The sequence below is a fragment of the Prinia subflava genome, chromosome 3 (assembly GCF_021018805.1).
Source record: "Prinia subflava isolate CZ2003 ecotype Zambia chromosome 3, Cam_Psub_1.2, whole genome shotgun sequence".
Classification (NCBI taxonomy): Eukaryota; Metazoa; Chordata; class Aves; order Passeriformes; family Cisticolidae; genus Prinia; species Prinia subflava.
In genome coordinates, this window is record NC_086249.1 from 81039309 (window position 1) to 81062838 (window position 23530).

Sequence of the window (23530 nt, forward strand, 5' to 3'; positions counted from 1 at the left end):
AGAATTGGTGGCAGAGATACAGCAAGCTCCAAAGTTGGGACATATTACACATTTAAGGACAGACTTGTCTGGAGCTAAGGAAACTAGACAGAAGGAGCAAAAATGCCTGCAATTTAATCAGAACATACAGGGTCATTGCAAATCTTCAGATCCTGCTGCATTGAATAGTTCTCAAACAGCTGTTCACAGCATGAAGGAAATACATAATCTGACGTGGAATAATAAAAGTAGGTGGCATTGGCTGAGAAAACAGAAATCACAGAATATTCTGAGCTGGAAGACACCCACAAGGACCATAGAGTCAACTCTCAAGTGAATGGCCCACATGGGGTTGAAGCTTGCAACACTGGCATTACTAGCACCAGGCTCTGATCAACTGAGCTAATATGTCATTCATTTTCAAATCTTTTAGGCAGCAGTACCTTTGAAGAAACTTCTGGAGCCATTTGCAGCATAAATATCTTGCGGGTTTTCATTTCTGTTCTGAAAACCTTTAAGGCAACAGTCAGATCTCCCCCCTCTAGGACAAAACTAATCCTTGGAAGAGGAAGATGAAGTTATGATACAGAGTAAAAATATATCTTCTGGAGGCATATTTATTGCCACTCAACCTGACAGTCCTGGATGCTTGCACTCAGCAGCCACAGTGAGGCAATGGCAATGGCTTGCAGCAGGAATCAAGAATCTGAGGTCAAGTCAGGCCAAAACTAATAAACAAAATCCTCATGAGGACTAGGACAATACTCAATTTAACTATAGCCAGGGTGAATGTCATAATAACCCAGAAAGGCATCAAGCACTATCTAGGAAGAGCAGGACTGGAGCCGGACAGGGGAGGTGCAGAAGACCAGGGCAAGCAGGTGCTACCAGTACAAAGGCAGGGATTTGGACAGAACAAGAACAGGTAAAACATAGAACAGAAGATAAATGAGCAGAGAAAAGCTTTCCTTGACAGTCCTGTCTGAGACCTACATCATGAACTATCTCACAAGCTCTAACCCAACTGTAGCTGCCTAAAAGGCTTGGAGCCAAGCCAAGCTGTATTAAGAATTCCTCTGATATCCAAAAGAGTCCTTCACAACCTAGGACACTCTGCATACATTTCATTCTAGGTAATTTTTAATACCAATAAACGAAGGTTAGCAACAGGCAGCCAAAAAACCTCCAACAGATACCTGCCAAGGCACCGTGTCACGATAGGCTGCCATTACAGCAGTGCCCATTCCCACTATTCCATCTGTTTCCGCCCACCCCAACCACTCTGCCCTGTTGATGACAAGTCACACAGCACTGGCTTGCTCTCCTCAAACCTGAGAATTGATCAGATCTAGAAAATATTTTAAAATGCTGTTCCAGTTCCCTGATTTCATTCACAATTCAACCACACAAGGATTTGTATTACCACCACCGAGGAAGTAGCACAGTAGATTCCTACAGGCAGGAATAATATAAACCAGTGTTGCCATCACAGCTGACACAGCATCAGATTGTAACTGGGGAGTGCAGGAAGAAAGATGCACTTTTATCAATACTGAAAACCATTTTGCCAATGAAAAAAAATTAGTAACAGAGGAAAACAATGCAAGATTTATATCCATGTCTGACAGTAGTCAAAAGGCCTGATTCTCTAGAAGACTGTTTTGCCACCTTCCATTTAGAAATTGCCGTGATGTCTTACTAGAAAACTAGATTTACATATGCTGGATTAAAAATAATGCTATAGAGAAAAAGGAGTTTGTCTCCTCAAGAATCCTTGAGAATCTATTTACAATATCCTTCTGTATGCCTTTGTGTCATATTATCCATGAGATTATCCATGAGTCTTGGTTACAACCATTCAGGATACATAAGCACAGATGTAAAAATAACTATCAAAAGATCCTTCAAAGGAAGAGACCAGAGCAGCTGTTGAGACACACTCATTATAGATTCTTCCAGAGTGTCCAGGAAATCTCCAAGAAGTCACCCGCACCACATCCCAATTACCAGGTTCCAAAAGAAAAGAAAGCCCTTGGTATGAACTGCTTTTGCCAGCCACACTGAAGAAGAGAGACCTGACTCTGCCCAGGCAATGCATATGCTTCCTAAATGATTAATTTTTTCAACACTCTGCTTTGATACTTTTTCACTTAAGACTCATGGCTCATACTGTGTTTTTCAGGAGAATGTGTAACTTTGGGTGAATTGTTTTAGAACTAGGAAGTAAAACATTTTTGTTCACCTTATTTTCTCATGTTTAAGAATATATGGGACTGGTACTGAATTCTGCACTCAATGTGAAGTTCAATCCATATTTTCTAACACATGGAAGGGAAATTTGAGCATCTTCAGTTCCGTTTGTGGAGCCACAGCACAATTCCCATCGTCACTGGGACAGAGTCAGATTTCTCTACACTACTGGGCTGGTCGTCATAGGAAAGCAATGGGATCATCTGGACCCAAGAGATTTCCACAGTGAGCACGTGTGCAATTGCTGATAAAATACAGACTCCTCCCCAGGCTTTTCCTCCCTTGACACCCTTGAATTCCAAAGTGCAGTTGTGTCTAAAACTTGAATTCATATTCAGTAATGCACAGACATGCAAAATAGCCAATACTCTGGATTCAAACTATGTATATGGTCTGCATCGGTGCAATGAGGTCTTCTTGATTCAGATGGGGATTCTTCAGAGTGCTATCAGGAAAGGAATATTTATAAAGTAGGAACTACAAAACTCCTGGTGTTAAGTACATAGTAGTTTGAATTCATATAAAAAATAGCAAATTCATGAAAGTACACCACCATAACAAAAATGCTAAAACAAACATACTACACTTAGACAAAATGAGCTCTCTACCAGTATTTATGGTCACGTACTATGGTCTGACATTGATGTTTCTAACATCATATCACTTTCATTCATTTCAATCTCAAATGTTTCTTCCAATGGGCGACTGGTATCTGTACTTTTCCTTTGATTTGATGTCTCTAATGTTACTATGCCACTTTCATCCAGAGTTTGTCTTTCTATGTCGAATTCTCTGAAATCCCACGGAGGTGAAATGATGTTCTTTAATGTCTTCACTGTGTGCACATCAAAGTCATAACATCTTAATTTGTCTTTGATCTCTGTTCCTAGGAAAACAGACAAACCATTAGTTTATATCAAGTGAGTGCTCCCAAAAATGTAATCTCAAAGAAACTATCATTCAGAAACTACTACAATTTTCTGCTTTCAGACCATCAAGGAGCTGCTGCTGCTTAATGACTGAAGCTGAATGAGTTGTTCTGAAAAAAATCCACCAGCCTACCTTCTGAAAAAAGCACAATACAAGAAGCACAACTCAGATTCAAAAGTCTGTTTTGAGAAGTAATTGCCAATTCCCTTCCCAATTCTCCAAGGGGCTTTTCCTCTTGTTTAAGTTACACACAGCTTGCTTTGCATTAATGCATATCACATGGCTGCATGGTTCTTCCAGATGTGTTAAATGACTACATATGGAGCAAGACAATACTGAGAAGAAACATCTGTTTCAATTATGTGACAAATCTGCAGGAAAAGCACTAGAGCACACAGATGGCTTTTACTTTTAAGGCTTCAGCCTCCTTAACATGCTTGACGGGACATCAACTGTGTTCACTACAGATAAATCACTAAGTTCAATGAAGCAGAGATCTATTAAAAAATACAGAAGATTTTTTGCGGAGAAAAAACTCTCATAGAAAATTTAAGCCTACAGCAGTATAATGTATTACTCTTATGAAGCACTTTTTCTACCATATATAAAGCTGTATTTTTGGAGTCCAAAGAACCTATCCCATCTCCACAGAAACAAGTTTTGACGTGGTGAAAATACCTTGCTCAACAACAACATTAGCATTAGTGCTCTGATCTCCTAACTCCATACCTCTGTTTAATTTTTCCCCCATTCCTTTGTGATCTAAGATGCCACAAATCAGTATTTTCTATAGAAGAAACCACTGACACCTTTAATGACAAAGTGCTTCTTTTCTTTATGCTGGTGAGAGTTTACTGTCATGAGGCTCACAAAAACCAGTGGTCATCTGCAATTGCTGCTAAGTTCTGATTCACTTAGCCATTAAAAAAACCAAACAAAAATCCCCAAACAAAAACATCCTCTACTCTGTGAGTTAATTAGGTAGTGGTCATTCCTTCTTGACATAAAAATAACAATCCTCTCAAAGGACTCAATGACTTTAAGAGACACCTAAGTTAGAGACTTACCAATATACGCTTCAGAATCACCAATGTACATTTCTATGCAGTGTCCAAGCATTGTGACTGAAAACGTGTCATCCCGCCTGAGACCAAGGGCCTATTAAAAAAAAAAACCACAGTAAAAAGTATTTAGCAGCAAAAAGAAAATTTACATCTTAAGTCTGCAATGGTTCAGTTTGTTGGTTTCTTGTTCCATGATGCTACCTGAGCATAGTCTATGTAAGCAAACGCTGTAAAAGCAAAACATTGTACAACGAAAATAACACCATCATATGAACTGTCTGAAGTAGTAAGCAAGTAAAGCACAAAAACAAAACCAGAAAAAAACATATATACAGACAGGAAATCATTCACATATCATGAGCTATAACATATGCTGCTGTTTACTTACTGTAAAATTTCTAGGTTGGAAGTATTTAAAATTATTTCAGGGGCATGAGAACCTTACATACATACAATGTAAATTGCAATTCGAAGTTTGCCAAAGAGGCCATTTTTTATCTAATCAATAAAATACAGAAGATTTAAGAAAAAAAACCAAATTAAGATTATAAAATAAACACTCATTTGGAGGCTGGAAAACCCCAAAGCAGAGTGAAACAGTAAACAACAGAATGCTTGAGCAGCCCACCAGGTGAAGCAGTTACGTACCGTGTGGAAGTAGTCAATGGCACTTTCAAAATTGCCCATGAGGCTGTGGATGTAGCCAATGGCAGAGTAAGTAGAAGCATTCTGAGGGATTAACACCAGAGCCTGGCGATGGTATTCCAGTGCTTCCTCATACTTCCTGTTAGGGTGAAGGACACCTTTTAGTAAGCCTCATGGTGAAAGGTGTTTTTACAGTAACCTGTGGGTATTTTCCTTAGCAAAGGAGAATACAATTGTGCCAGAACTTTAGAATTATTGCTTCACACTCTGAACATAATAATAGAATGTATAAAAGACTCATGGATATTGACAATTTTCTTGCTCAGTGTAATTGAGAAATCATTGTTCTCCTTATGTAGCAAAACAGCTGCCTACAGCTAGGTCCCATTTGGAGATCTTAGCTGTTTGAGATGGTAAATTGCTTTAGATGTTTAATGCATTGTAGCACTGGCTTTCTTTCTGCAGCTTTCATTTGCCTTCTGGAGAGAGAGAAGGAGCAGTATGAGACTAAAATCACACATGATTCAAACTGAGAAAAGCTTCCTGGGCTGAAATCTCACAACCCTTAAGTGCTGCATACACTGTACCTTTGTCATTTTGTGACAAGCTCTAACAGGAAAGGAGGTAACACTTATCCATGATATCTACCAAATACCAACCTTTGAAAATTATCTATTAATTACATTGATTATTGCATTTGTTATTTGGTAAAACAAGGACTAAATGTACACTACAACATTATTCTGAGAAATTAAATTGTCACATTTGACATCCTAGTTCCACATTGTTAAAAATAAAGGTAGGTATCATCTGTTCACAAGAAATTTTAACATCTAAAGTGATGATGAAATTATGCAATGAGCAATACATGAAGTTGTTAGAGGGCATCAAGTAACAATTGAGGCAGAAAAATTATGCAACTGTTTGCTTGCTGCACTAACCTTTGACATGACTTCAATTTCATTTTCACTCATAGTATTTACATGTCCAATTGACTGTACTTGAATATGCTGCTTTCAAATTTCAACCACATAACACTGGTGAATAGACATGAGTCCAGTAAGTTTTTCATAATAGCCATATTATGTATTACAGACACGACTAAATTAGTTATTACAGAGTTTTTTAAGATGTCAAAGCATATGTACAGTTGCCTAAATTCTCAATTTGATTTTCTTGGAAAACGGTTTACAAGGATGCAAAAATATTTTAGCTTTGATTTCTGAACCTGAGCAAACATTAGAAGTTGTACAAAGCATGATGTGAGCAGTTAGTAACTTACTGCAGAAATTCTAAAAGACAAAAGTAATTATAAACAAAACAAGTATTTGAAAAGACCCTGCAATTATACTCATGAACAGATTTCAGAAGCCTTTTGTTTGATCTTGGCACAAGGAGTAACTGTTATACATCCTTATTTCATAATGAAAATGAAGACTAATTGGCAATTTAAGCACAAAGCAATTACTACCAAAGCCAATGCAGAAGTACAGCTTTCATCTACCATAATCACATTCTCCTTAGCAGCTTTGAAACAAAAATTACAGTGTACACCAATTGAGCAATTAAAACCACTAAAATATTTTTTAAAAATTGCACTGATTGAACAAAAGAAAGCACTGGCTAAAGTCAGATTAAGGTAATTGATGAAAAAACATCTCTATGTTAAAACTGTTAAAGCTTTACATGTACTTTGCACTTTTTCTATTAATGGAATGGAAACATGAAATGAAATATTAAATAGTTTTGTTCTAAAAACATGAAGTAAGACTCCCTTATAGTGGGAGTGTTATAATGTGTTATAATGTGGCTGTGTTATAATGCCATTGAATATTTCACTTCAGTAAAAACAAGTAAGTGCTAATCCAAGCAATTAATTGGCACAAACGAACCTTTATGTTAATTAAATCAGTGGACATGTTTCAGTATATGAGGACTGGGACAGTGGAGAGCTAAAATTCACACCCATAGAAGCATCTAGAAGCCTACAACTAATTCCCTAATAAGAATCAATAGTTACAGAAAGGCTTTTACATTAGGTACTTTAAATTTTGTGTAATAAACAGGATATAAGAGGTGATTAATGTACTTATGTTCACAAGCTGATTTAGAGAATCTTGTTCTTACAGAGTAATTCTGTCACGTGATACACAATCTTGACATAAAGAAGAGAGAAAACAAATCTGTGCAGCATTATAGAGAAATGGAGCTCCAGTACTCTCTGCTTACTTGAGTTTTCTGCAGACATGTCCTAAGTTGTTCAATAAAGGCTCCCACTTATCAACTGTTACCTGCAAAATAATGCAACAACTCAAATAACTGCAGCTTCCTAGACTGTAAATAAATTTTGTCTACTTTAAAAAAAACAAAACCAACATACAAACAAAAAGGGAATTTTGTTTATGAACAAGAAAAATACCACAAGCATTTTAAACTCCTAACAAAACACACAAGCTCAAAACATGTATTCAATAACTCATTTTCTAATTTTTTCATTCCCCAAAGCCAATAATAATTCTTTAAAGGGTCAGTGATATTAAAACTTGATGCATACCAAACAAAACTTGTTTTCTACTTAACTAGAAAAAGTCATGTTAAGTCTCAGCCTAGGAGACCGAAGACAGTTTTAAAATAAAATTTATACTGTATTACTTTTATCTTAAAATAAGCACAACATGTTTTGTCACAAGCTATTACAATTTGCTGGAGTTTCACAAATTTATGATCTTGCTTCTTATTAGAATAAATACCTCATTTCCAATAGCTTTGATTTTTTCCAGTGCATCAAGGAACCACTTTTCTGCAGTTTTCCAGCTAAGGATTGAAGGGGTGGGGGGAAAAAAAGTAAATTAGTGTTTTCATTAGCAGTTTGAGAAAACTGTATTCAAGAAAGATTTCTATGACATTGTTTCATCATATGAGTGAAATTAGATATAAAACCCAGTAATTTACATTTGGCTATATTTTGCATTGTGGTCCTAATAGCTAACAAGACAAAACTAAAAAAAACAATCAGACTAAAACTAAAAATATTGACTAAACACTTCTTACATAGGTTAGTTTTTTTCTCCAGAATGTATTTGGAACCTTCTGAGCTGACAAAATGTTTTGCTGTACAAAATTTTATAGTATGTGTGGAGATAGGTGCCTTTTCAGGCATTAAACTACATAATGACAGGCACTGGAAGACAGCATCAGTCTCTGAATGTTCCTCAAACATTAAATTTTGTTCTTGTTCAATCTTAACAATGAACAATGTAGAAAGCAAGGATTTAAGGTGAACACCATCTAAACTATAACCGAAAGACACTATAGTTCAGTATAAGTACTTTAGTAGATATAGTGGCACATCACAATTCAGAATAATCCATGTTTAAGATAGTATTTGATCATATTTTGCAAGCTTACTCTCCATTTTGAAATGCTACCACTCCAACTTCATGCATAACAAAAGGATCTTCAGGTGCAATGCTTAGAGCTTGGCTGAAAAACCGTTCAGCCAACTTGGAGTTGTTGGTCAAACCATATTCCAGTCCAATGTAGAGCATCGGCAAATGACACCTGAAAACCGTAAAACAAAGTGCGTGTTTGTCTCTGTGGGCTTGTCAAGAATGGAGTCACAAACTACAAAGACATGCCAACTATTTGCATATGTTTATGTACATCCAAGTAAAAGCTGATATAAAAGGACTACTAACCTAAGGGAAAGTTTAAAAGAGTTTAAACGAGACTGTACTTCAATAGGTAATTGTAACCTGCTCTGTAATAACATGTATTTTCTCAGCACTTAATTTTAGTTCTGATAGTTTTTCCCCTAGTTTCATTCATACATTTAATTTACAAATAGAATATGGAAGAAGTAATCAATAAAAGAACTACATTTACCAGCAACCACAATCAAATACAATAGTTTTATATACAATATGACACGATTAGTTCATGACTCATTTTACAACCCCCTCCCACAGCATGAAAGAGCTATTCAAGCTCTTACTACACAGCAGCTGATGAGTTGGTATGATAGCCATGATTCACAGATTTCAGAAGATGTTCAGGTAGAACTCAGATTACCTATATATAAAACTTGACTTAAGAACTTATAAAATCAGAACAATAATCACTAATAATAGAGTTAAATGCAGATGGTTAAATTATTGGGGGTTTTTTTCCTCCCTTGGTCTCTACCAGACAATAGTTGCAAATGCATTGCTATTATGTAAAGGGATGTAAGTCAGTATTGCACACACGTATGGATTCATTGGACTCTTGGTGAGCAGGATGTTTGTACAGACCCTTTCATGAGCTGTGCAGCTGTGAAGTATGCAGCCATTGCCTGGTCATGCTCGCTCTCCACAGCAAACGAGTGTCCATATGCTATCCATGCAGGGCCGTAGGTTCGCTCCAGGGTAGTTGCTTTGCTAAAAACAACAGCAAGTCACAAGCAAACATATCTGAAATTAAATTTCATCTGCTTCAGATGACTACTTAGATAGCAATGCTGTGCCACACGGGTAGGTATCTATTCAGATAATTGTCTGTAACGACCAGTGGTAAACAAAGCTCATTTTAAAAGTTCAAACTATTTAGCACTTAAAAGTATCACACATTCTTGTGAACTGATTTTATTATTTCTGCTACTGTTCACAGACAGGAGGAATTATTTGATATTACTGAACATCATTATATAGCAGGTGAATTGAATAAAATACAAAAAGCATTAGTAGTGACTCAAAACTCATTGTAAAATTCTAGCTATACATTTTGAAATAAATATATTCTATCAAATCCAAGTTTAAGAAGTAGGATATGAAAATACCAAATGAACACTTAGGTTGAAATTTTGCCATCTAGCCTTGAAGATGAGCGTTTGTCACATCACAGTCCCTGCATCAGAGAAGTATACAAAGTATCACTCAAGTCTTGAGCTGAAAACTGCAACCTGAGCATCAAGACATCAACCTGGAGACTTTACAGAAAGGTGGACTTGACAGGAACATTAGAAAGCTGTGTAGATTATTTTCTAAATCTGAAGGCAAGGGCATTCATAACTAAACAGCTCATAACAAGTGTGCCTAGTCTTTTCTTAAAAGCTTCTGACATGCAGATAATACATGTTCCATAAGTATTCTTTCATATTGCTTCACTATTCTTAAAACCTGTTTTTTTCCTAACATATAATCCAAATTTTGTCTGTCACAAAACAAACTCATTATTTCTCATCACAGATCCTACAGAATGGTTTGTTCTCTGTCTTCTGAGACAAAACTTTACATATTCAAACATTTGTATCTTGCCTCCCATGACAGCAATGACAGATATCTGGGTATTTGACTGTGTCTTCAAGCTTCTTTTCTGGAAACCATTGTGTAGCCCACAGTTGTCCCTAGCCTTGTTAGCTTTACTCTGTCATTCCTCTCCAAGAAATGTAAGGATCTTGTTACTATTTCACTTTTAGCAGACCTCTTTTCCCTGTTGCCAGAACTACTCTGAATTTTGATGTTTGTTGTTTTTCTCTTCAACACATCTACAGATCCTTTCTTGCTGTCTAAGGATGCTTGTACATGTAAAGATATTTTTTATTTCAGCACCAAAACCAAATAGATCACTCAGGACAGCTGTTTGAAGAATTTCACAGTGTTACTTGTAAGGAATTTAAATATTTTACTCATAATAACCAGGCATTTAAAAACTCTAAATGAATAATCCATCTCTACATATTGTCTGTAAAGATCTCAGGAAAAATTAGTCTTGCAGGTTGATTTATGCCTTCTCAGCTTAAGCTTACAGCACCTGAACAAATGCTCTACTTCACAGCAAGGTCCTGCTCCCCAGTGCTGATATTCATTACACGTACAGAAGACCTACAGGAAACAGCATTGACCAAACCTCAAAAGCCCACTGTTGCTTGTGCACAGAAAGAACTGGACAGCCAAATGTCAGAATTTTTCATAGAACTCTTCCCTTTCAGATATGAAACCTGAGCCTGGGAGAATGCCAGAGTGTCCCTGAACTGAGGCCTGTAGGCTAACTACAGCTGGAGTTAGCTCAGCAGCATGAGCGACTGCAGGGACTACACCTGCCCAGAACAGGTAGGTGGCTGCCTGGAGAGATACCATGTAAGTCTTCCTCCTTTTTAAAGTATCTCTATGGATGAGGTCTAAACTGCTATACCAAGAAAAGGGTGGCAACAGAAATATTGAAGTCATAACCAGTTTATTGAGGCTTCTTTTTATGAGCTTACAAACAATCATGAACATTAAATGTTTACTTAGCAAGTGAGCAACAGATTCCCTAAGGAAAATAGAAAAAAAAAATTACCTGAGGTATCGTCTAGCATGTTCATTTTTGTGGCCAACCATGAGATAATAGCATCCTACTGCAAACCATGACACCTACACATTAAAATCAAAATAGAATATTATTAAATACATCAAAAGAGAGGAAGGCATAATAATTAGAGAATTTAGGAACATTTTCACTGAAATCACAGTCAGCTGTTCAAATTATTTGGTATTACAGACTAGCTAGAACTGCTGGCATGTACCTTTCTAACTGGGGCCTACTCATCCTCATGAAGAGAGCTAAGTGGAAAGCTTATGGCTGTCCTTAATTATTTAATGGTAGGGAATACAAGACAGAGCCAGATTCTTTTCAGAGGTGCAGTGATAGCACAGGAGGCAATGGGTAACAAGTTGCAACACAGTAAATTAAGGTCAAGTCAAGAAAAAACAAATTTTACTGTGAAAGTGATCAAACACTGGAAAAGGTTGCTCAGAGACATGTAGACATTTACTCCTGAAGCATTTGTTTTAAATTATTAATCAAAGTAAATAACTCACACTGAATACCTTTTACAGGTACTTAATTTTATAAAAAGAACCTTGGCATAAGGAAATTAAAGTGCAGAGAAAAAATAAAAGGAGTGAACCATTTGTACAAGCTTCATCCAGAAACAGATTTTGAATTCCGTAGCTCTCAAACTAATACACTACAATATTTATGTGTTTTCACCTAAAAAAGAAACTACTTGACAAAAACAACTTAGAACAACTTACAGGATTGTTTGGGTATAAGTCCACCAGTTTGTGAGAAAGATAGAAAAGCTCTACATAGTGGGAAGAAACAAGAAAAGAAAATTAAAACATGCTAAAACATTTACATGTTTCAAGTCTTTTAGCTTTCCATACAAAATATACAGAACATCTAACATTATTAATCCACAAGTGAACAAAATGTTTTCTTTTAGTGGTAATGCTTCAAACTGCCTCAAAATAGTTTCAGCTTTGCAATTAGCTAAAGAAAACCCAACCAAAACAACCCATAAGTCTTCACAGCACACAAATAAGCAGCTCTACTTCCCACCCTTTAAGAATTCTGCAACAACTTAGGTCATTAACATACATTAAAATAAATGCCAGTAGTATTACACTTGAATGTACCTTGTCAAGGTAAAACACTATTCAACTTCCTACATCTAAAAGGTATAACATACTGGCTAGATCCATTTCAAAGTAGAGTCCTGTGCATTAAAATGCTGAAAATAGGACAAAAGTAAATAAATTATTATATTATTTGGAGTAATTCCAAGTGATTAGTTTTCTAGTAAAAATAGTAATTCTAGTTACAGGAATAACTTACTACAGATTTTCTAATAATGGCAGCAGTAATCAGCTACAGGATGACAATTCTATTGCCTAGGCAATTGCAAAGGAAATAGCATTATGGCATGAAAAGTTTCTATTTCTTCAGAGCACCGTGCCCTTAAACCAATGAGATTGTCCTGGAGCACTTTGTATCAACTCTCAGCTCCAGAAAAAAAGTATTACAACTGGCTTACAAAATACTAACTTATGTACATAATGATTCTCAAGGCAGATTTAGAAGAAAAATCAGAGCACTGGCCCCATTTTCAGATGTACTTTACTGTAAAATAACTGGGAGGTACATTCACTAAAGAAGTACCAGTACACCTAATGACCTCTTTGAGTACATATAATGCACCATCATGAAAGACTGCACAGCATATGAGTTCCTTATTCTATTTTCCAATTGATTTTAAAGACATTCAAGCTGCTCACTTGATTTATATGCCATCTGGAATGAGAAAAAGCCACTCCGGCTCTAAGTAAGCTATTACTGTACTTCCAGTGAAGGTGTTGCATGATTATTACTTTGTTTGAAGTAAAGAGAGGCCTTCACAACAGCAAAGGCAAGGAGAGTCTAGAAGCTTTTCTGTCACAGAATAATCATGTCCACCTAAGCATACTGCTGCTGAAGAGCTCTTTCTAGTTTAATTTATTATATTTTACTGCTGAGCAAAAGAAGTACAGATACTGTACAAAGATCACCTGGAAACAGAAATCACAATGACAGGGATGAGGCAGTGTAGCTCAAGGGCCTCCTTGCTACACAGTCCAGTGGTTAAAAGACAGCAACGCTCATGACCATGAACTTTTTGCACATCTCCTTCCCTGTAACCCTCAATCCTGCTGTCAGCTCTGAAATTCCCTTCTTTACCAATTACCACTGTTTTCTTGAAACAGCAGGTAGGAGGAAAAATAGATGTAATTTTTCAAATGGTATATAAGGGGGTTTCTTGGCATCTTTAATTCTTTATTAAAATCGAGGCTTTACAGCCTTCTCTGGAGTTGTATGAAATGCTGTGTTCCTTACCATTTGCTTTGTTAAGCTCCACAAGCGTCCCTATATGTACAGGTAAACAATTTGCATGGAAAGGATCTTTTTCCATCACTCTAAAAAAAAATTTAAAAAACTGTAATGCACAGTTCAAAAACTTCAATGTGTTAAGAGCAAACTACTTGTATAGCATGCAATGTTCCAGTTAACTACCACTTTAAGCATTAGAAGACTATTTGTGACTAAAAGATAACTACTAACAGCACAATAAAGGCTCTCCTCAGACCACAAATATAACAGTTAATTTAGCTTAGCAAAAGAGGATAACAGAAAATTCTTTAAAGCTGAATACACAATTCAAAAATTCAGAATAACATGCCCTTTTGGTTTGCAGGTCACTTCAAATTTAATCAGCAGACAGCAAACAACAACATTTCTGTTCATCTTTTCCATACATTTGACAGCAACTTCCAAGCAATAGTCCTGAGCTTCCTGAGGCTAACACCAGGCAGTATGCCTTCGGAGTCACATTTAGCTCATAATAGCTGTAACATTTTGTTTCCTGTGGCATTCAGAAACACACCCCTGAGTCCCGACCTACAGTAGCTGAGAAGCAAACCATGGGAGAGTTCTGACCCCTCTGACCCTACTGAGCAGCAGTGCATGCCTGGGCTGCAACAACTGATACACGATACTCAGCCATCAAAACTAGAAATAATGTGCAAGCTTTTAAATTAATAACATCTTTGATTATTATCAATAAGATTGTAACTGTTAATTGGCCAGAGAAATCAAACTTGCTAATCTAACTTGCTAACTGATGCAAACCAGTTCATTCTGAAGGCCAAACAAGAAGTAGGCAGAGAGCACACAAAATGGAAGGCACCAGAATAAGGAAGAGGACGGATGAAGGGAAGTTCAGCACAGTGCTGATTAACCTGAGTTTTACCTTGGATACTTCTGACATGTATTATAAAAATACCATGTCTTGGCAAACACAAACTACACATTTTAAATACCTGAGATATATGTTACACATGACATGTATATTGCAATTCATACCAAATGGTTATGTATGTCAAACCCATTGAACAACAATATTTGCTGTAAGTCCAGGAATAATTATTACACACAAACATATGAGAAAAAAACCTGAAAGTTGCTTTGTACACTTACACTGAAGTAAGCTTATAACACATTTTGAAGTCACAGTTGTAATAATGCCTTTCTGCTAAGGATACTACCACATCCAGGTTTTCCTGAAGACCATCTACTGATTCAGGAATGAGCGTTTCACTGGGTTTATTATACTGAAAGACAAAAGAAACAACATTTGAAACAAAAATTAAACTAAAATCAGATGGTGTAAGTATTAATATTTTTAGTCCTAAAAGAATATTTAAGAAGCTTTAAAGTTCTTAGAATTTTTATTTTTTTAACTGAAACTCTATAAAACCTGCATTTGGTAAAATGCTTCTTTGAAATGTGCTTAAAAGCTCATTTAGAACACAAAAGATGCTTGCCACAGTCAATATGTTTCATGTAGGCTGTAGAAATTAAAACTGAGCAATATATTGGATATATATAATATATAAGGAGTATTTTTACTGCTCCTTATCACCTTATCTTTGGGTAAGAATAGTCTGGAACAACGTTGTTAAAGCCTAATATTTTCAGGTAACTGACATTTTGTCTACATTGTTAACATTATTTTTCCCCACCTAGAAGTTTCTCAATAAATAAATTTTCAAAAATATAAATCAGAATTTCAACTTGTCACCACACAGAAAACAATTAACAGAAAACTGTTACACTACTGCATAAAGTGAGATGTACTGCATCAAAAAATTTTAAAAATGACAAAGTTCATATTTATTTCAATGTTCAGAATAAATGGGATCCAAGAAATATTTACACCCAAAGTCAAGAGTTCCAATCAATTCTCCAGATTTTTGGGACTTACCTTTTTCAATTTATTCTCAAATAAAAAGTGAAGCAATTCCTGTTCTTCTTCCGTACATTGTCTATTAAGAGGTAGAGATTCAAGGAGTTCTTTTTCTATATGAATGAAAAAACATTGAAGTGGTCACACTACAGAAGAAACAGTAAGATCCAACATTTCAAGAACTTAGAGAGGCAAAGGATTTTATGATGGTCATTCCTACTGCAAGGACTGTAACAGCACAGATACACTGAAACAGATAATACTACTACTTTTGGAAATTAGGATTGATTAGTTATTCCTTCTACACTTTAAAATAAAATGTAATAAAGATGTAATAACACAGCATTATTTTTATTTACTCCATATTCAAATGTTATCACTTAGAATGCTCTACTAACTAGTACTAATAACTAAGCAAACCCCAGGGGGGTTCCGTTGGTTTAAAGCCTGTGAAATTGAGAACACAGGACAAAACTTAGTTTAGTCTGGGCAGAGCAGAAGAGCTTCAGGAGCTAACAAGCAGGACAGCTGGGTTACAGTGTTTCTTTCAACTCTTAGCACTTCAGGACTGAAAAATAAAAGTTCAGATTTGTGCAGATGGTAAACTTCACTGGTTTCATACATCTTCTATTCTTAACATTTTGAAGTCTTTTACTTGTTGTATTGCCTTAATTTTTATCTAGGAAAACACATCCTGAGAAAGCAGGTAAATTTTACTTGTATTTGAGAAATACTTCTCTGCAGACCTTCTTGTGCTGTCAGCATATGGTGTGATGTTAAAAGATCAAATGCTTCGAAGCAGTAAACATCAAGCTTCAAGGCCTCTTTGTAGCTGTAAGTTGCCAGGGTCCTATTATCCAAAGCATCATAGATCTTCCCTCGTAAAAGGCATATGGAGCTCTTGATCTGGCGGAAAAGCAGGACCGGAGGTCAAAGACTGAATCAGTGTTTGCAATTTACTTTGGAGCACTAATCAAATGTGCTCCCTGGAAAGTAAAAAGTATTTCATGTATGATAAAACCTAGTTTTCTAGTGCTGTCTTTAAATAAAAAATTGTTTCCACTATCTCAAAGAAAAAATCCAAAGAATGCTCTGTCAGGTTACCTACTCCCAAACAAACACATGCTCAAAATAAACAGGAGGACAGAGTTTCTTTTCTAATTCTGGCATACAACTCTCTGAGTTGTATGCCAGAGTTGTAAACTAATTATACTAAATTCCCTTCATATCCAACATAGAGAAATTGTCACTTTCAAAGGCAATGCACTTCTTTGCTGACCATTAAACCACATATTTGACCATTAAACCACCACAAGAATGACCACAGTAGAGATGAAAAAGGCCAAATCAATGGACTCAGTTGTTCTGAACAGAAAAATATATCCTTGTTTTCAATCCAAAACATAGATATTCCAAAAAAGAAAATAGTGAAAGCCCATAATTGCCAGTTGTGCTACAACGTTTATTAACTAATATGTTCTTTCCAAATTCCCTTGATGGGTATTCAGTTCAGTCAGAAGGCCAAAAAGTGTCAGCAAAAGCTAAAGTTAACACATTACCCAACTCTATCATCAGACAAAACAGTCCTTTAATGCCATTATACCAGCATTCAAAATCAGTTCACATCAGCCATGTAACCCACTTTGCTACTTCAGTCTCACAGGGAAAACGCTGTCTGTCAATCACCCACACAGTCATTTCAGCTCACGAATTTTAACTTGTACCTCTGAAACTAACAACTCTTCACAGACCCTTCAGCCTACACATTGTACCAACCTCTTTAAACTCCGTGTCTACACAGAATTTTTAAACTGAGCTTCAAAAATTTCAGCTTCACATAATTTTCACAAATGTGATCAAAGAATACCCCACTGAGAAAAACGCTTGAGTGATTATGAAGTATTTCATTAAAAATAACTGAATGAGAAAAAAACCTTGCTTCGTTATCTCAGAACCTGCAGCCCAATTGAAAGCAATGTTAGCATACATTATCAAGAAAGAGCTAAAAGACTGTAAAACCTAATGCTAGATCATGAAATTCCTGCAAAGTGTCTGCAAATAATTTATAAGAAGTTGTTGAAAAGCACTGTTTATTTTTGCATACTGAGTTATTTTCATACAGGTGAGCTAACCCACAAAGTGTGACTGAAAGAAGAACGATTCAGCATTTCTGAAAATTCTATTATCTGAAAAAGAAAGCTTTAATGCAAGTTTCAGATTCATAGAGCTGTGAAATCACAATCTGACTTCACAGGTTTTTTTCTACAAAAATATTTTTTAAAATAATGTCACTTACTGAGGACTGTGACATCTCCCAGTCCGTGGCAGAATCTTTCAACCCACTTTCATCCTTCAAGTACTTTTCAAAAAGTCGTTTGTTGATTGGCTCCTCCATATCAAGAATATCCAAGGCCTGTTGATGCTCTTTTGCAGCATACTAACCAAACATGTACATGTGAAAAACAAGGTTTTGAAAAATTTGTACCAATAAACACAGCATCATGTTTCAAAGGCATAGGTTATAACAACCAGTGTTTATCAGCAGGTTTTTCATGCATGCATTTTCTTATTTGGCCATTTGTCATTTTATAATTGCAGTTAGCTCTTTTACTGGTCATCTATAATATGCAAAAATGACAGAATTATAAAAATAGACAAAAATATTAAAATATACAAAAATTATAAAATAAAGCACATACAGAAAAATGTATTATTCAGCATTACACAGTCAGAGAAACAGGTATGGTTCTAAAAACAACACAGGTTTTAAAAAAAACCATCATCTTATTCTATAAGCAGCACATTATTCTATTTCAAATCCTGTATTTAATCTATCAATTGACTGTCTCTGAAAGCACTGCATTTTACCTTTTATGACACTTTATACAGAATTATAAAGCTGCTAACTATAGCTAGACAAGCATAAATTACATTTTCTCTGGTCAGATTACAACCAACCAAATAAAAGCATAAACATGAAGACACGAGACAAAAACGGTTCACATTCTTTGCCCACTAAATATTAGAGGAGTATTTCCTGGGAAAAAAGGTCAGTTGGATTTCTTCAGATTAGTGCCAGAATGGATACCCCAGTGACTCAACTGAAAGTTAAATGATAAATCAACTGGCAGAAAATTTAAACCTGTTGTTCCAAAGAACATATATCTACACTGCCTATCAGGTGCCTAATCTGTCCAAGATGTGTCTTTTATTTAGTTTAGTTTGCTTCCAATAGGGGTTAAAATGTGTACTCACATGACATCTAGCTGCAAGGTAGCGACAAGCCTCATACAACTGAAAGAGAAGTTTCATAGACATCAGTTATAAAGAGAGAACATGTTTGCTTACACTAGTGGAGTGTAAGCTCTTTTGCTCTTTTGCTTTTTTCAGTTTAAGGCTTCTTCACTCCCTTCCCCACCAAAAGTCCTTCCTGACCAAGGCTGTAACACTTTCTCCACTACTAAATTCTCAAAGGACACTTACGTGACTCTTGTCTTTACCACTCATTATCAGAGTGGAAGGAAAATTGAAACAACTACATCTGAAGTGACAATCCACCCTCCCATCCCTGCTGCATTACATCCTTGCATCCCTTCTCTTTTCAGTGACCCTATCTGGGCACAACGCTTTAAACCTGACTGATTGAACACAGGGCCTTATAAACTAAAAAATGCAGCTTTCTTAATTACTTTTCTTACAAACATAATCCTGTGATGGTGGAGAGGTCACTGTGGTTAGCAGCAGAGCCTTAGAAGAGGGGTAACAGTGGCATGTCTTTGACTAAAACAACTCACTTTATCCAGCTTCCGCGATCGGAGGGCGTGTGCTGCCCTGTGATACTGAGCTGTTAGGTAAAGACATTGGGCCAACCAGTAGATATCCTGTGGTTCCTCTAAAGTAAAAGAACAAATTATAAAACACTGCTTTACAATACAGCTTCAAACATTTTAATAAAAAATATTCACTTTTGCTTCACTAGAGAAGTATCTTCCCCCTATTTGAGCATCCTACTCAGTTACAATATTTTATTTATAGGTATGTATGAAGTACTCACAGTACCTATCAGTGAGAGATTAAATGAAAAGATAATCATAATTTAATTTTAGAGAGCTCAGATAGTGAATTGGACAGTGAATACAAAGAATGTCATAATAAAGGTGTGCTATGAGAAAGAGACAACGATACAGATTAAAAAAGCAGCAATTGCAGGTTATCCTGCTCTTGGACACAGGGTAGAAAAAAACAACCCATAAATGTCTCTCTCAATAAAAAGATCAGTGGGAACCTAACAACAGTGAAAGCAGTAAACTTCCATGGCTTGGAGTTGCAATTTCAGAGGTACAGCTTAGTACCCACTTCTCTTACTGGCAATCAAAGCCTTTGTGGGATCAAGTCCCTGGAATCACTTTAAGAAGTGTAAGTGCTGGTGGCCATGGACAGCATCAACTCCCTCCCAGTGTAAACCCACACTGCCCTTGTCACCCAGGGCAACCGAATCCTGTGGGAAACCACCACGGCCTCTTGTTGCTCTTGGGGTTTTTTGTTTCTTAAGGAAGGCGAACCTTAAGGTTTGTTCAAACATGAATTTTACCACAAAGTTCAAAAGGGAAGGAAGATGAGCTCTGCTCTATTTATGAAAATGACATTCCAAAGATCACAAAAATGCACATAAACCAAACTCAAAAGGTCAGCATTTGGTCAAACAGCACCAAACCCTCACCAAAACAGAACACTATCAGCAAGAAGTTAATGAAATACAATGTAAAAAGAAACCACTTACCATGAGAAAGTGAAGCTACTTTGTCAGCCCAAAACAGGGCACTTTGATACTGTTGCTGTAAAAGCATGACAGAAATAATTAGTGTTCCTTTGGGGTTAGCTTTTCTGGATAATTTTGAAATACATTGTACGTCAGTCACATTGAATATCTTGAGCATGTAGTTTCTAAAAAATGGCGATTCACATTTCAGATCTTCGTAACTTAAAAAAATAGTTTAAAAGGGCCAATACTGTAACCTCCAAGGGGTATCCAAAAGTAATTTGGAGTTGTTCATTTATCTTCAATAAAATGCAGGTATCTTTGACCAAAACTTATGTGCTGTGTAAGTATGGCAATAGGTCATTAGCTGAACTGCCATCACTGAAAAAGTCACAAGAATCCCCAACTCCAGTTAAAAAAATGAAACATTTTAGAAAAAAGAGAAGACTAGACATAAAAAGGACACCAAAATTACTTCAGGTAACTTCAGCAGCACCATCTCTGGTCAAGAAATGATCATTCTCTACTCAAGATGCTTCAACACCACATAAATCCATAGTGCCTGCATGCATTTCCCCTTATTCTTGGATTCTTGGGGTGGTAGCAACCAGAGATCAGACAGAAGCAGAATCTGCAGGTATATCCCACTAACCCAGCTACAGCTGCCACCGGATTTGGGGTGCCAAGCAAAATCTCACAGAATTGGCTGGGATTACCTCCTGGAAGATAATCAGGCATTCTTGCTGTTCCTTTTTATCCCACTCCATGCAATGATGCCTAATATGATTCCCAGGATGCGCTGGACACTTGACAAATACCCTGCCATTGCGAGGACTTGTAAGACTTTACAAGGGCATGTAGCAAGAGGACAAGGGAGAATGGATTAAAACTGAAAAAGAGAGTAGGTTTAGAATAGATGTTAGGAGGAAGTTCTTTGCTGTGAGGGTGTGAGGCACTGGAACAGGTTGCCTAGATAAGCTGTGGATGCCCCATCCCTAGAAGTGTCCAAGGCCAGGCTGACTGAGGCTCTGAGCAGCCTGGTCCATGGAAGGTGTCCCTGCCCCTGGCAGGGGGTTGGAACCAGATGGTCTTTATGGTGCCTTCCATCCCAAATCACTCTGTGATCATCTGAAGACTAAGAAAGCCCTGATGGCTTCTCTCCTCTCCTGCACCATTGCAGATGTGGAGTTTGTTCAGACCCTCAGAGACTGTTTCATGCTTTGGAGTACAGCTCTGGCAGTCTGTTCTGAAATGCACACGCTGATGGCATCCCAGTCCTCACAGAGCACTGCCCTGAGCAGTCTCTTCTATCATGTGTTCCTACATTTCCTGCTTGGTAGGGATTAATAATACCCAGCAAATTTGTCAAGAAAACAGCTTGGTTTCAATCTGCATTCCAAGGGGGGAAAAAAACCCACAAAACCCCACAAACCAACCCCATACACATTTAATAGCTGTCTACAAGAAAAGAGATTTAAATTATCTCAACACCACAAAAGAAAGGTATAATCCAGGCCTACAAGGCCTGCATGATTTCTGTGGAGCAGTTTACAGAACTATAGGATGACACAAAAAAGCAACTTCATGTTCTTCCTGATGCCCTTCCTCAGAAGTGCACAGCTATCTACACAGCTGTGTGACAAAGCAGCTTGGTGAAACAGTTTAACACAAATGAGAACAACAAACCAAACCAATCAAACCCAGCAAATTATCTTAGGTCCCTAATCAGCCTTTCAGACAGACTTGCTGGCCACACAGAGAAATGCCTTTGCTGATTTAAGGGGTGTGCTTTTCTCAGCAGTGATGCCTGCACCAAGTCTGAACTGGAAGGAGAGCAGAACAGTTTGATGCTACATTTAACCTAACTTATTTATGCGTTTTTCCTCTTGTGTCTTTTTTTTTCTTTTTTGCCCTGCAGTAACGTAATTGCTGAATCCATCAACAACTGAAAACAACCCTGCCCTCCTAAGGCACTGCAGTGTGATGGGCAGCTTAATCACCAGGTACACAATCACAGAATGGTCTGGGGAGGAAGAGACCTTAAAGATTGTCAAGTTCCAACCTGCCAGGGGCAGATACACCTTCTATTAGACCAGGCTGCTCAAAGCCTCATCCAGCCAGGCCTTGAACACTTCCAAGGATGGGGCATCCACAGCTTCTCAGGGCATCCTGTTTCAAGTTCCAAGTCACAGTGAAGAATTTCTTCCTAATATCTAATCTAAACCAACTTCTCTAAATTTGAATCCATTCCCCCTTGTAACGATCCCAGAATCATTAAAGTTGGAAAAGACATCCAAGCTAATCAAGTCCGACCTTTGCCAGAGCCCACCACACTCACTAAACCGTATCACCAAGTGCACTCCCAAGCAGGGTGACTCCACCACTGCCCTGGGAAGTCAGTTCCAATGCCTAATCATCATTTCAGCCAAGAGATTTTTTTTCTCATGTCCAACCTGAGCCTGCCCTGGTGCAATAGAGGTCGTCTTCCCTGCCTTAGGTAAGTACGGCCCAGCTTGCACACCCGAGGGCGGGATCCTGCAAATCCGCCTTGGCCGCACAGCAGCCCCACGGCGGCTCCCTGCCTCCTTCCCCACACGAGGGAGAAACCAGGAAAAGCCACCGGGAGGCCCCGGCTCCCGCCGGATACCGCACACACGGCGCTCCCGGCCCGCCGCGCCCCTCTCTGACCGCCGCTCCTTCCCCTTGCAGGGAAAACGGGCCATGGTTACAAAATTACGCCTCTCCGCCGCTGCAGAGGCCGGCACCGCTTCCCGCCCCGCCCCGGCCTCCCTCTTTGCGGGAGCCACGCCGAGCGCGGTTTTTCCTCGGGGCAGACTCGGGGGCCTGTCGCCCCTTCCCCAGCAGCCCCCGCTGGGCGCTCACCTGGTCGATGTAGTGGCGCACTCGCTTCCTGAGCCGCTCCAGGTTCATCCTCCGTCCCTCCCGCGCCGCCTCAATCCCGGAGCCGCCGAGGGACCGCGGGCCGCCCGCCGGTGCAGCGCCCAAACCCGCCCCCCGCCTTCTCTCCCTCCCTCCCGGAAACAGCGCCCCGAGCGCGGCGTTCCGGGAGCGCTGGGGCCGCCGGGGACATCCCCCCGCCCGGGGCCCTGCCTCCACACCCCCTGAATAAAAATGTCCTGGGACTTTTCTCTACAGTCCATACTGTCGAGAGAGAGGAGTTTGTGCTGCGGGGCTTCTTCACAGTTTCGAAGTGAAAGATTGTCCGTGGAATTTGGCCTGAGGGAATGGCCTGAGGCTGAGTCCAGGAAGGTTTAGGTTGGATATCACGAAAAGGTTCGTCACCCAGAGGGTGGCTGGAAC

The 23530-nt window shown here is 38.1% G+C and overlaps 1 protein-coding gene across 2 annotated transcripts; it reads right to left on the reverse strand.

Moving 5' to 3' along the window:
- Positions 1 to 1906: 1906 nt before the first annotated feature.
- On the reverse strand, positions 1907 to 23247 carry CDC16 (cell division cycle 16). Of its 2 annotated transcripts, XM_063392704.1 has the most exons (19): positions 23093 to 23232; positions 20926 to 21028; positions 20231 to 20285; positions 19245 to 19342; positions 18706 to 18744; positions 17747 to 17887; positions 16197 to 16356; positions 15469 to 15563; positions 14682 to 14815; positions 13542 to 13621; positions 11924 to 11973; positions 11187 to 11260; positions 9161 to 9286; positions 8277 to 8429; positions 7619 to 7682; positions 7098 to 7159; positions 4872 to 5007; positions 4227 to 4317; positions 1907 to 3115 (listed from the first exon to the last, which is right to left on the reverse strand). In XM_063392704.1, exons 2-19 carry the CDS (start codon positions 20974 to 20976, stop codon positions 2850 to 2852), a joined length of 1875 nt encoding a protein of 624 aa, XP_063248774.1. In that variant the 5' UTR covers positions 20977 to 21028; positions 23093 to 23232; the 3' UTR covers positions 1907 to 2849. The 2 variants fall into 2 exon arrangements, with proteins under 2 accessions (XP_063248774.1, XP_063248775.1); XM_063392705.1 differs by lacking the exon at positions 20926 to 21028 and having other exon boundaries at positions 23093 to 23247.
- Positions 23248 to 23530: the final 283 nt, after the last annotated feature.